Raw genomic sequence first — 15,003 nt, forward strand, 5'->3', positions numbered from 1 at the left:
ATGTTCAGGCAGGTGGGCAAGGTGCCACTTTCATACAGAAGATTTTCACTAGACCCTGTTCCATGTGAGCAGGGCCATAACTGCACTGCCCTGAAACCTTTACTAAGAGGGGCAACTTCAGCATTTGTGCTTCTTTCAGGGCACAGCAGTTGGCCTGACACAGCATCTGACCTGGGACATCATAACTGAGCTCACTCACACTACAGAGCTGTTATGCCATCATGAGAACCAGTCTGAACTGCGTCATTTCAAAGCCAGCCAGCTGAGTTTGAGGATGTTTCTCTTTCCCAGAGACTCCAGCATCTCAAATAAGCCATTTGAATACAAGATTATGTCACCTATTACGCACACATTGGCTAACGTTCAAGCTGTTGAGAAGTAAGAGCAACTTGTTCCCATTGGCCTTCCTGTATGAGCTTCCGAATTACTCACCATCATTTTTACAGAAAGCAGTAAAGTTATATTTATGACTACTACATAAAATTCAAACAAGACCTTTATTTACATTAGGTTTTCAAGCAGTGGGTGTTGCAACATACATAACAAAATTTCATACTACATTTTTTATAGGTAATCAGGTTGAAAAACTGATCTACAGAATCAATTTGTCAAAACTGGCTAAGCAGAAAATGTGTTAACTCGGCTTAAGAGTACTCTGTCAATTTTACACCATTTTCTATCATTCAGAATATTTCTGATGTCCTGGTTATAAAAACAGAATGCTCATGCAGGTTAATTTACAGTGAACTCTCTAGTAAATTTTGCGTTCTTCACTTGTTCAGAAGAGCATGTCAATACTCTTCCCCACCTTGTCTCACAAAGCAATTACGAGTCCAAATAGGGAGAAAACTCGATCAGGAGATTTTTAACAAAAACAAAACAAAAAAAAAAAGAACTTTCGTTCTGTGGCTAACTGAATTAGAATCTCTTATTCTGTAGAAAACAAGTTGTACTGTAAAGATTAAGCAAGTTCTTTTATCTCATATTAACATTACACAGCAACCAATACGAGTGTCTTGGTAAACAGAGACTTTGTGAAATGTTTTGCTGCAAAGCTGACCAGTAATGCACACAAATGATAAGGTCATCAACTCTGCTTATTGCCAGAAATAAAAAAAAAAGGCTTCAGGAGCGAATAACACTGATTCATACTGTACTGTGCTCAAGCACTAGTAAACAAAATCTATTAAATTACATGGGTGGAAAAAAATCAGAGCAGCTTTGTTATCTTACTTGTGACACCTTATTTAAATTTCAGGCATTACTTCTTTATATCAGCATAAATATGTAGCCTTCTACAGGTTTTATGATGTGGTTACAGACATAAGATGTTATAGTAGAAAGCAAGAGCTAGTTCAAGGAATTCCAGAGTTTCAAATCAGCAAGATACAAAGCTAAAATTCATATGTTCCTTTTCAAGTTATGAATACTTTCACTAAAACATAAATATTTTAACATATATTATTTTTTCTGACATTCAAAATTGTAAAGTCAATATGGCAGAATTATTGTTAAAAGCACATATTTACAAATATTCTTTTTTCCATACATAAAGTATTTGGCATAATTATAACAATCTTACTGCATACACACTGTTTGCTTCCTTTTCACATAATGGTACACTCCTTATTAAAATTTACCAATTATGTACAAAAATACTTGAACATTTATTATAGAAAACTTCTATAACTACTGTCAACAGCTTGTAACTGCTGAAGGTTTAATTGAGAGAATATAAAAAAGTGGTCACTTTCTTCCAGTTAAACTATCAACAAATCAAACACAGCTAAGATCAACATGAGCTTCCCAACAAAAGAGGGAGAATATTTTTAACAATATGATTTAAAATGCAGTTCACACATCTGTTCCCAAGCACATTTAAACAGTCAATAAAAGAAAGAGGATACAAAACATACATACAGAAGGTGCATTTTTTTTTCTTTTCCCTCCACATTCCTATGTCTTGGCATTAGCTTTCCAGAGCTCTTCAGATGCCAGTCACTAAAATACAACCTAAGGCCAAACACCATTCCCAACAATAAAGATGATGGTGATGAACTCAAGCTAAAAAGCAAATCAAAAGCTTGGCTCCAATGGCTCATACACATCCAAGGAACTGTTCAGAATTTTTGCTAGATTTTTACAAAATTATTAATGACCTTTGCAATTAGCTTTTGAAATATATGAATTGTAAACCAGCCATTTGTATTTTAAAAAATTGGCTCATTTAGTGAATTGTCTTGATAATAGTCAGTACTGACTCTTGTGCACAAGTTAAATGAACAATTGAGTTGTACCTATTTCATACACAGATCGTATTTTAGGGTGAACTTTCAAGAACAGCAGAGAGCATTCACTAGAAAACTCCTAGCTTAAAAAAAAAACCCCAAAACTAAAACAACAACAAAAAAAATACATTAACTGGAAGAAAAAAAGTAAATTGCACCTCAAAAAGAAAACGGATGTGTCAGGTACATACACGAATGGCACAAAACCTTTTCAGGATCACCAGAATGGTGCTGTATGCTGAATGAAATACAGGTATTTTTCCATATTAAAAATAACATAAGCCAAGTGTGTGTTTCAAAAATTCCAAACCACATTCTTACAACAGTCCTCTGCTGTATAACTTGCATTTTATCTCAGTTTTGCCACATACATTTGAAATGACCAACCTGTTCATCAGGTAAGAGAAACAACTTTCAGCCTACTTGCAGAAACATCCTAGTCTACAGACTACTTTGTTAGAAAGCGTGCATTTATCTCTAGTAGTAAAGATCCAGTCAGTATATTCTGCATTTTGTAAGAAGCATTCAGCTAACTCAGATGAGAGTTGTAGGGTTTTAGATTTTTCAAATAAAAATAAAGCACAAATAAAAGCATTTATCAGTATTCACCACCATGAAATTAAAAAAAAAATCCTCTCATTCATGCTTCCTGTAATATCTGGCAACGTAAATTAGTAATTTAATTTCAAATGTGCAACATAATATTAATAAGCATTTTGAAATTACTCAAAAGAAAAGGTGGACAAAATATTAAAGTGCCTAACTAAATGAGTTTTACCATTCTTAAAAAATATTATTTCTTAAACAGTAAAGAACGTGTTGCAATTAAATATAAAAGTGGCTTCTCATAGCTGAGAGACTTTGCGGGGCAGAGGCCTGGGCCGGGGAACCTGCTCAGTCCTCCTGCTGCTGTTTTCCAGGTTGTTTGGCCGGACCAGCTGTGGCTTGGGTGGCAGTGCCGGAGGGTCTGCGGCGGGCGGGATGGAGAGGCTGTGAGGTAGAGGAACGGGGCGTTTCAAAGTCCGCTCATACACGCTGTAAGGTGGAGGGGTTTTGCTTTCTTTTCTCACAGGCTCCTCAGAAATGCTGTAGCTTGGGACAGTCACTGCTGGTTCGCTGCCTTGGCTTTCAAAGCCTGATGTTTCTGATGTGCTACATCGGCTGAGCGAAGAGATGCCGCTGCTGTAACTCCCTGACAGCGCCGGGGAGTTGGATATGAGCCCCGAGGAATGATACTCCACTGGAGATGGTGTGAATGATTGCACAGACCCCTGCTCAAAAGAAAGGGCAGAAGAAGAATTTACCTGGCATATAGGAGGGAGAGTGTTTCTGTGCTCAGACTGAAAACATACAAGGATACAGTGCATGTAACTCTGAGCTTTGATAAATAGAAGTGTTTCTGTCCCTGTTTAATCAAGACCTGGTAAGAAACTGATAAAAAGCTCATTTCAGTAGTGCCCAGGTACACCTTAGATAGTGGTCGTGCCAGTAATTCATATAAGTGGAAATAAAATTGTTTTTAAATATCATCTTATCACAATACCCTGGAAAAAATCTGGAAGTCTTTAGAATGCACCCTTCGTTTTCCCAGCTGGAAGTGAAATGCATCACTGGGCACAAGGCATACCTGGGGGTATCCTGCCCCCTAACGCCAAAGCCCACTCACTGCTGCTACTGCAGGCTCTCATATCCCAAATTCAGTTTCCAAACCTTTTCCTCACAGCTTTTAGTGCATTGCTGTACAGTGAAAAGTACACTTACATCATGGCATTTTTTCTGAGGGTACCATAAAACCAGTGTTGGGGGAGTAGCAAAAAGCAGGTATCAAGGTAAGAGCCACTGCTGGGTGCCAGCCCCCTTCTCTGCTGGTCCTGCTCCCATTTGGAGCAGCAGCAGAATGGCAGGAGATGACAGCATCACCACCCTTCCTCTCCCCCATCTCCCAGGTGTTCCTTAGACATACAAACAACACACCACGTGCGCCTCAGGGACAAGGGCATATGGAGGGCACAGGCGGCCAGGGCTGCACTGGCAGCCTCACAGGTCAGTGAGGGATGGTGAGGGACGAGCAGCTGAGCCAAGCAGCAACAACAGTGCTGATGACAAATAAAAGGCATGGACAATAAAGGCCTACCTAAAACCACTGAACAGTTCTAGTCCAGTGAAGCAACTTCAACTGAAAACTGTGAAAGGTTAGCCCATGCTTTGCAAGTTAAAATTTTTTTGCAACATATCTAATTATGACTGGACTCATCTGAGACAATCCCAACTTATTGGTCTCAAGCCTCAGGCTAAAAAAGGGATGGAGAAATCAAAATAAAGACAAATTTCTCACTCCCATTCTTGTTAGACTGGTTGATGCTCAGTTGCTCAGCTTGAGGTGAGAGTGGGAGCCATGCAAAGGATGGGAGTGGAGGAGGAGAGGGGCAGGGGTGTACAGAGCTGGCTGCACTGACTTTATGCTGTTGAGATAATTTTAGTTATCCATCTAGGACTGGATCCACAGAGCACTGAAATCAATGGAGAAAAAAAAATCTTCATTTACATTAGTGAGTTTTGTACTAAGATGGTTTTCTCTGGTAGCACACTGTTAGAAGAAAGGCTAAAATCTGAGCCCTGTATATGGCTGTGGAAAAGCAAAGAAAGTTTTATTTAAAGCTCAACACCTGGTGAAGACATTTCAGACTTTCTCAGGAGCCTGTTTAACTACTCATTTCATGTTCCATTCCTCTGTATGTGACGAAGCTCCAACTGCACTCCTACTCCCACAAACACCCAGGGTCAAGGTTTTCAAATAAATTATGTATTTGGCTCCAGTTCCAAGACCACTGGATACTTGGAGTAAGTGACCATATATAAGATTTAGAACCTTTGCTTTTGTCATTTAGAACAATGGCACATATGTAAAGCCTGCACATGTAACCCCTTGGTTCTGGTAAAACAGCATAGACTACTTTTACCAGTAGCAAGTAACAGTCTAGACACCAAAACAGTCTGGAAATTCATGGATGCTCAAAGTGAGATCCAGCAGTTCTCAGAAGTATTTTGGGCCAGCATTCCACTTCCAAGCAGCAATCCAGACTTTGTAAAATGCTTAAATTCTGTCCAGACCTATAGAAGAAGAATGTTAGGACAAGCTTCAAACATCCCTAAGAACCATCAGTACTGTGTCCATTAAGCATGAAAAGGAAGGATCACTCATCTCTGGACAAGATCCTAATGTTCTAAAGAGCTTCCTAGTAAGCAATTAGGGCAAAACTTGGGACTGGTGCTCACTTCAGCAGAATGGTTATAGGACTGTGGGGCTCTCTGATGGCCAGCAGAATTGCTTTGTTATGAATTTGGACCACTGTGCAGACACAAGTAGTAATGTTACAGGCTTATGGGAAGGCAAACAGGAAAATGAGTGTGGACTTGTAATTCGGGACGTCAAGAAGAAAGGAGATACTTTGGGGTGCTGTTCTCCTCCTCAGGCAACATGTATCTCTGCAGTATTAATTAGACATTGGGTTGCTGAGGGGTTACTTTGGCAGGGCTTCTTCCCTCTGTCCTTGCATCTGAGTGCCTGAAACACCAGTCGTGCTCCTTTCTATTTGCTCTCCTTCCATGTTGTTGACTCTTATATTTCTACCTGCAGAATCATCTCTGCTTCAATGGGGTGGTAAAGGCTATCCCCAAGACCAATGGCACACACTCTGCCAGCACGAGGGTCTGCCTGGAATAAGCAGGCTGTGTGTTTGTGTGCTCCAATGCTGTGGAAAACACAGATTTCCCAGTCAAGTTTTCCAGAAAAAAAGCAGGTACCAGTATGTGGGTACCAACACATGCAAACATCTTGAAATAGAAATGAAATCTGCTCCTTTTAGCCTGGATCTTAAATTACTTTGGATGTTTAACTAGCAGTGCTTATTCACAGCCTATGCTTAATGTGTCCTACTGGCAGGTGTCAAACTACTTGCATCTTCTTACAACCACCCTGGATCATCCTGCAGAGGAAAATGGGTATTAAAATGATTGAAGCAGGAAATACTCTCTAACAGACCCTCTAATCTAACACCTAAGAATGCTGGAGGAATAAAATGAACAGGTTTTCCTCCTCTTCTTCCACGTTGGAGACAGAATACTGGTTTTTGTACAGTATATGATAAGAAAAAGAAAACATAATATAATCCCAAATAATGCACATTAAGTATATACCACCTACCCCACAACACATGAGATCTGTCTCACAAAGACAATTCACTGCAATAAGACAGTACCTTCATTGGTGATCTTCCAGCAGGAGAAGGGGAAATGGAGGCTATGTGTCTTGCTGGTGATGCTGTAAATGTAGAAAGATTTCAGTGCACTTGTGGCATTACAATTTTCACTAAGAAATCTTTATAAATGGATAAGAGATAATTCAATACATAAACATTATCTCTAGTTCTCTTGGCTGATGGCTGTAAATAGTTTTAGAGATTTTGTTTATTTTGCTTTGTTCTCTGGATTATCTTGCAGTGCAACCATGCATAAAAAGTTTCCGCATCTGCCTTTTCTGACAAATTTTATATAACTTTAAATTCATTTATAATCTACCAAATGACAAAAAGTTAAAAAAAGAGCCAGTATAACAACTTTTCCCTTTTTGTTCTTAAGAAATGTATTATGTATTTGTAAGTCAAATAAGGAAAATAGAAAATACATAATATACTTATATCAAACATTTACCTCCAGATATACTAGAAATATGGCTGGACAAACTTAGAGGCTTAAGTACAATACACAAAATGTTTACTCACTCCTTTGAGAACAAGTATATTTATAGTATCACTTGAGCAGCCTTTCCTTTAAAAGGAAATTAATCTTTTGAAAGGCAAAATGGTTATAGTAACAGAACTGATATACTTTCATGAATGCTGTGCATTTTCTGGCCAGTAAGATTCTTTGTGGTTAATGATCATTTCTGATTGCTAACCTCCAATTATCATAAAATCAAAAGACTAAATTCCTCATACTAACACGAACTGTCTGAAACTGCTCATTCATTAGTGAAGGGGCAGAATATTGGAAACTGCAGAGAACATTAACGAGATGAAAATACCCACAGAGGCAGTTCTACAGCCTTTCATGTAAGAAATCAAATAATAAGTTAACCTGCCCAAGAAGTTAAACATCAAACAGAGTGGAAAGAATCTAAGCCCTCAAGTACTGGATCTTTACCTGAGAAGTCCATTAACTCACCGGTCTGTGCAGGTCTTGGTGGTACAGGAGGAGATATAAGCTTTCCACTTTCTGACGTGTTTCTGGCTTCCTTCCCACTGTCCAGGCTCCAGCTGCTGGGGGTGGTGTTTACAGCTGGAAGAGAATGAAGAAACTGTCATAGGCATCAACACTTGTAGTTCTCTCACTTGCTTTTATCCATGAGTGCAAAACCAGACAGAACTCAAATGCCTAACAACCTGCATGCCTGAAAAGCTCTCCATCTGCACTTGCAAAGCTCTTAAACAGCAGCCATCAATCTCATGGATGCCTGATGGATGCACCTGGCTCTCAGGTCATTTTGTGACCAGCAGCAGCAGCTGAGATTGCACTCTGGTGCACTGCAAATCCAGCCACAAAGGGAGATAAGCTTGAAGCCTTTTAATATAATCAGTTTATCTTTGCACCAGACTCCTATTTAGAGGTTTCCAGGCAAAAGGGAATAGACTATTCATAAACTGTTCCCATTAACTCATTTTATATACAGAAGGGACTAGAGAAAGAAACTCTCCAAATTCCTATCTACCTCCTTCATAAAGCTTTCTATGCTAACATTCCTGTGTTGCCTGCATAGACTACAAATCCAGAGTTGAAGGAAGCTGGAAAGAAGGGCACAAAATGTAGGGAGTAAAAACTGGAAGAAATTTAAAAAAGCAAAACAGCTGACAGAAAAAAAAATTTAAGAAATATTATGGACTGAGAAAATTTCTGTACACTTTGTGGTCAAGGATCTCTGCTTGATTATGTAAATCGACTACCACTTTGACATGCATAAAAGTGGCTGTTTTCTTTGTTACCCTGATCAGATTCTATGATTTTAATTGAATGATCCCATAAGGTCTGGAACATCTTCCTTGATAGAACCAGATTATCTCTCGTCATCAAGATGGCACCAATATTGGAAAGAAGTCAGACAGAAGGAGAGGGCATTTAACATGGGCAGGACAAAAGCTAATTTGAAAAATACAACTCTCACTACACTTCCTTAAAAATAAAAAAAAAAAAGGAGTTGAATACAACCACTTCAAACCTTCCATTCATCTCCCAAATACACCACCAAAAAATCCCCCACCTTAAAAGCCTCAAACCTCTTGCTTTGCCATGACAGTTTCCTTCCTGTTTACATGTTTCAATTGTGAGTAGAGAATCACATGCAAGGATCCTGTGTTTATTTACAAAGATGAAAAGAAAAAGCAAAGTATTGTTGCTAACAGATGGCATCAATTGTCACCATTGTAGCAACTCTGAGAGCTCTCAGGACTGCAACCCCACTAAACACCAGACTTATTAAATACGTACAGTAAAAATAACACTGGTCTCATATCTGAAACAATATTGTTACAGTATAATTACACTTTAGTTGACCCTGGGATCAATGAACAGAATAATCTATTTTCTAGAGGATCATTTTGCTTTGTTATTGCCAAAATATGCAATACAGTATTTGCTTTTTATTGTAAGCTGTCACCCAACAGCATGGCTTTGCCCTTATCCTAAAAATCACCTGGCACCAGACCTAGGTACTTCAAATGCCTGAATCTCTTGACAAGATAATTTTTCTTCTTTTATGTCATCCAAGCAGTCAGTTTTTTGGATTGCTAAAGCCTTCAGGAGAGAAGGCTTTCATTTTAACAATTCTGTGGTGTACTTGGCTGCATGGGCCAGTGGAAAAGTTTTACTATTTTACATGTTAAATTATTTCATATGTTTTTCAGCCCTGTGAAAAAAATCCACCTGTGTTTTCATAAAAATGTAAACACAAAAATACCTATAAAACCCAGCTCTTATTAAAGAAAATCTGACTCCTGGTCAGTATGTATTACAGTATATTATTAAAATAGTTACTTTCTATACATTTATTTTACTGTATCCTTTATTCAGCATACCACAAAGGTACATTTCATCATGAAATGATGGAGCATATTATTGATGTGAGGCACATAATGAAATCATGGCAAACAATTACTATGCCAACAATATTGGATTTCCCCATGTGCAAAATTATAAGAAGCAATATTTTTTCTATGGAAATATATGTATATTTCTCATTTATGGCAGTTAAAAACAAAATCCCCAAAATGCAAGAAACCACAAATTGCTATTTTCAGTCCAAGTGTAATCAGAAGCACACTGAGTTATATTTACTAAACAGGACTTGCAGGTACCAAACTTCAGGACTCTGTCATCTCTTTACCTTCTCTTTGCCCCATTCTCCAGAAGTTGGCTTTTCCCCACATATGTCTCTCTTGAGAAGCAGAAAGGACAGGTCTCACAGGCAGCCTGATGAAACCTGCTGCTCCATCACCCCCTCCTGCAAACTTCTGGGCCTAAGTTGAGTGCTAAATTCAGTTCTCCCCTCTTTGGCAAAGTGTTTTGACACTTAGATTTGTTAGCATAATTTATAGTTGGTTAGAATGTTTTGACACTTGGAGATGACAGTGTGCACTCAAAAGAGCTGCATTCTACAGGAACATGATGGAATAATTAAGTTTTCATTCTTCAAAGACTGGCATGTTGTAGCATGTCTGCTTACCTTTGTCAGAGCCGGGCAGATTGGAATCACTTCGTGGCAAAGCACCATCTCCAATATGATTAAACAGCATTCTCTGTAAATTGAGAACAGCATGGTTTACACATAGCTCCTGTTGTATTTCAGTAGCCTTTAAGAACAAATATATTTTTATTATTATCCCCCCTCCAGGTCTGCTTAGGAGGCAGAGTGATAAACATCACATAAGAACATAAATGGTTTAATTAAAGTATGTGCATACAGATAGGGAGTAGACTAGTTTTCTGAAAATTGTACACACAGAAATTGGAGGGAGGACTATTATGTACTGAGTTCTGACAGTTTCAAGCACCTTAAAAAAAAACCCATAAAAAAGCTCATTCCTAAAGAGATATCTTAATAGATTACTTAAAATAATTGCAATAATTTCATTACAGAATCAGGATCTGAACAAGATAATATTCAAGTTATGGCTGTTACCTAAGAAAAGCATTGTGTATTGTTTTCTAACCCTGACTTTTTTGGTAGCAATCTTCTTACTTCTCTTGTGGATAAGAGCTGACCCATAAAGCATGTTTGTCTTTAATTTTATTAAAACTCATTTTGTTTACAAATCACAGTAAATGTATGAAAAAAAAAATTCTACTATTGAATTTGTTTGCAATATTCAAATAATCCATGGGTCACTAGTTTGTCTTGAAAACATGTAAACAGCATACAGTTAATCCTAAAAGTAATTCAGACATACTTTCCAGAGGAAATGGGAACAGATAAATGTGGGTTTTTTTCTTACTTTTTTTTTTCCTTTAAAAGCAAGATCAGATGATCAGTAAAATCCAAATAAAATCCTATTATTTTGTCTCTTTCCAGTGTTCACAGAGCACTGTGCCAAGTTGGTGAGGTACTATGCTGGGGTTCCAGAAGATGGCAAACCCAGCTGCAAAGCAATCATCATTGATCTAATATGTTGCAGCTTTGTGTTACAAAGTGGGGAACAAATACTTAAGCTCAATTCTACTTCACTTTAAACATCTCAGAGACAGAATGCATTTGGTACACTTTGAGCTACAGTAGGTGTGCTGCATGTCATATGAGAGCCATTCTGGGTCAGATAATGTCTGTTTTCCTGGAGTTACCATTAAACTGAGGTGTTAAACCTACATATGTACTCTGATGTGACAGAGAGTGTGACCATATGTTCCTGCCTGGTCTGGATTGAGTGTTCACTGCCTAGTGAGTCTGCAGCGTACTAGGATGTGATGGACAAGTGTTGAAGTCCATTTTCTGTTACAAAGGTAAAGAGCAACGGCTGACAAAGCAACTGAAATTGGAGGAGATAAAGAGACAAAAGCTGAATGAAATACAGAGAAACAAAGACATACTAAAAAGAATGAGATATAAAACCATATGGAAGACCAAGAGCAATCACAGGATGTTTAACGACACACAAATAAAAACCCCAAAAACATGAAATTATAAAAGCTTCAATAGGAAGAACAATAGCGCAAAAAACTAAGGAGGCTTGTTGACCAGTCAATGATAGTAGCCATTCCTCTTCAGAGTATGGGAAGAGCTGGAGAGACACTGTACAACCATTCAGCCAGAGATCACAAAGCAAGCACAAATGGGTGTTGACTAAAAACAGCTGTACATAACCTTGAGCATCAATTTCAATGAGGAAGCAGATGAAGTACTGCTGTGGTCTTGTTCTGTGAAGTCCATCAAACTTCCTTAAATAAGGTAGCTACGGCTTGAAAGACTTGAAGTTCAGGAATTTCCCTGTGAATCTCACCTCTCCCAGGTGAAACACTAATGTGAAAATTGCTTTCATCGAGCTGTATGTAACAAAGTAATTCATAAATGGGCAGTCCTTTCCTCTCAGTGTGAAGCTCCAACCAACGCTGTTGAAGTGGTGTTAGAACGAAAGGAGAAAGGACAAGGAACAGTTTGAGCAGCTAAATTTAAATGAGAGTTGCAGGTATCTCTAAGATATCTCCTTACAATTGTCCTGAGGAATTCTTTTCCCCTTCTTTATCAGAAGGCAAAGAATTGGGATGTTGTTTCTGATCACAGTCCATTTTTACTGCTGAGGGAACAGCAGAGAAAGAAATTCCACTTTTCCCCAGAAAGATATATCCTTATTTACGGTTATAAGGGCAGAAAGAAACCGTCAGACCTTCTCATCTTTGAAATACACTTCACTGTATGAGCAAGGAGATTTTCTACTTACCCTCTCATGGGACACTGAGGGTAGAGACAGATTGGGAGACTTTCCTGCTGGGCGAGTCTCAGAGAGAGCGGAGACTGGGCCTACGAGCTCCTCAGCCTCCCTTATGCAATCTCGGATAGAGTGGGGGATAGAAGTCGCATTCCACTTGGCAAAGCAAGAGTTTGTAGTCTGGGAGCAAAAACGGGATAATTTTTCTTTGCGGCAAACTGTAAAACCGCTTTATATAAAGAGCATCTTCTGATCTTTCCTGTCTGTTGTTTTGGCTCCACTACCACTGACAAAGTGCCCAGTAGATCTATCTGCTCCAAGTAGTTCCTGAGAACTGTCCTTAAGTCTGGCTAAGCCTCAGTATTACTTCTTAAGCCCTCAGGTAGTAGCATGAAGATTTAAACAGAAAAGAGATTAAAAATTAAATCAAGAGCCAATTCAATAACCAAAGAAACAAGGGACAAGAAAAGAGCTAATTAGAAACCAATAATAATTTCTAAAATAAAGAATCCTGGAGTTGTTTTTTATCAGCAGTAAAACTTCTGATAGACATGAGAGTGTTGAAAGCACACCCTTTAACACTGTATGTATGTTCTTATCTTTCTCAGCTTCAGCAAGAGGTGCATTATGTGATGGCAGGGATTAAAACAGCAGCTGCGTTAAAGAAAAGCACTTTGGGAAAATAGGTCCATTAAGAAGAAAAGACGAAAAAAGGACTCAGGATTGGCCAGCTTACCAAGCTCATGTTGAATTTCAGAATACTCAAAAAATACACATTTCATACAGACCCATCTAACAGTACTTTAAGGCAAGAACACACTACATTGTTTTCTCTGGTATAACAAAATGTCTATAAATTTTTTCTGAAATTACATTGGAAAATAGAAATTTCCACATGGAATGGGTTATTATCTCACAGTGGCTAGGATCAGCTTTCTTAGAAGGAAAGAAAGGGGAGCTCAACAAGGACAACTGGCGTGATAAGAGTTTTTCATTCTTTGTCTTCTTCCCTAGATTGAACAAATGCTTGTTGTTCCACACAAGCAGGCTGTGTCATCTGGTAAGTCTCTGCATCTCTATCTCACTTCAGTAAGTAAAGAAAAAACGTAAAGAAACAGACCTACACCTAAAGAAATTAAGCAGAAATGTGACCAAGCACTATGTACTCTATTAACATCTCTTACATCTAAAATATTTTAGAGTATTTTCTTATAAAACCATAAAAAATCCCTTGAGAAGTTACAATGGTGAACAGGCACCGAATCTGCTCGAAGCTCAACACATGCCTTTGTTGTCTTCTTAGCTATTTGTGCTCCAAGGATTCCCAGCAAACTTCTTACCTGGGAAGTTTCCAAAGGAGTCGGGTAGATGGCACTGCAGGGCCTCTCTCTGGGAGACAGGCAAGAGTTTTCTCGGGAATGCTTATGTTTGTCAGACAACAGAGGAGAAGCTAGAATATAAATGTCTAGTGATTAAATTTATGCAGTGAAACTCAAGACACTTCAATTCTATGGTTATGACAAAAAAAAAAATCCTCTGTCTCTAATAATTCAGATTCCCTAAGTAATTGGCTAAATATGATGTCTGACCAGTGACATCATGCAAAAATTCAGCTGTGTAATGTATCAAAAGTCATTTAATATGGTTTACCACGGCAGAGAAACACTGACCTCTGGCACTGGATGGAGCAGAACTGGTCACGTTAGGTGAAGCAGAATGAGTAGAACTAAGGCTTGAGGTAGATGGACTAGGCTGTGTATAGAAGAGATGCTGTTGTTACCAGATCACATTTACTGGTTTGGAAAACAAAAATTTATAGCATGCTTTTCACTAGAACAAAGAACTTTAACTTAGAGTAGTTTATTAGTAATTCATAATAGCAAATCAGTATAAAAATCATTAATCTAACTACACAAATACTAAATAAATAGAAATGTAATTAATACAGTAAAATAATTACATCACAATGTGACAACTGGACAGAAAAGTCTATGCACTGTAAGATCACTTTGTATCACAGTCCATTGCTACTTATTACATTTGTAAAAAAATAATGGTCTAATTTAAACAAGAGAAAACAGTTACATTAAAAAAATTATTTATAAGTGAATGAATTTAACATCTCATTTTTAAAAGAAACATCAGCAGTAGTTATGAGATTTCTGAATGAAATAATTGAAGAAAATAGTAAGAAAGATTCTGTACAGTTTGAAGAATGACAATAAATTATACCTGCATGTTAAAAACTTCGTCTGAGCTTTCCGACTGCCCAGTGATGTTGCTGACTTCAGCAGAGGCTTGGGATGACAGTGATGAGGAAGAATACCGATTGACAGCTGGGTAACTCAAGGGGCTGTTATATGAATAATGAAATACAAAATGGTTAACTCTAATTGTCAATCATAATTTCTCATGTGAGAACAGCACATGTTTATTAATCATTAATTAGGGGAGGGAATAGAAAGAGAAAGAAGGAGAGAACACATATACGAACTATTCAAGGCTGAACACACTTCAGCCAGATCATACAAGAAAGCATGCACATAATAGAAGTATTTATGGGTCATCTTCCATGGGTAGCAAAAATATGTCATTACTAATATTTAACTTGCCTGCGTCGTGGTATTACCCTGGCAGCATCAGGGCTCATAGAAACAGGTATGGAATTCCGGCATACACGAGGACTTCCATTTGGGAAATGAACAGGGCTAGCTTGTACACAGGCAGAAAATTCCTGGTGAGTTATT

General features: G+C 38.1%; 1 protein-coding gene across 1 annotated transcript in view; it reads right to left on the minus strand.

Moving 5' to 3' along the window:
- Window positions 1-478: 478 nt before the first annotated feature.
- Window positions 479-15,003, minus strand: part of DOCK4 (dedicator of cytokinesis 4) — a 222,738-nt gene continuing 208,213 nt past the window's right edge. Inside the window, exons 45-53 of the mRNA XM_041471554.1 lie at window positions 14,869-14,990; window positions 14,489-14,609; window positions 13,927-14,008; window positions 13,597-13,706; window positions 12,269-12,436; window positions 10,063-10,135; window positions 7,512-7,625; window positions 6,548-6,609; window positions 479-3,559 (exon numbers count right to left, since the gene is read on the minus strand). Coding sequence (XP_041327488.1) covers window positions 3,134-3,559; window positions 6,548-6,609; window positions 7,512-7,625; window positions 10,063-10,135; window positions 12,269-12,436; window positions 13,597-13,706; window positions 13,927-14,008; window positions 14,489-14,609; window positions 14,869-14,990 — 1,278 coding nt within the window. The 3' untranslated portion in view covers window positions 479-3,133. The remainder of the gene's footprint in view (window positions 3,560-6,547; window positions 6,610-7,511; window positions 7,626-10,062; window positions 10,136-12,268; window positions 12,437-13,596; window positions 13,707-13,926; window positions 14,009-14,488; window positions 14,610-14,868; window positions 14,991-15,003) is intronic.

This window comes from Pyrgilauda ruficollis, unplaced genomic scaffold (assembly GCF_017590135.1).
Source record: "Pyrgilauda ruficollis isolate IOZ18807 unplaced genomic scaffold, ASM1759013v1 scaffold27, whole genome shotgun sequence".
Classification (NCBI taxonomy): domain Eukaryota; kingdom Metazoa; phylum Chordata; class Aves; order Passeriformes; family Passeridae; genus Pyrgilauda; species Pyrgilauda ruficollis.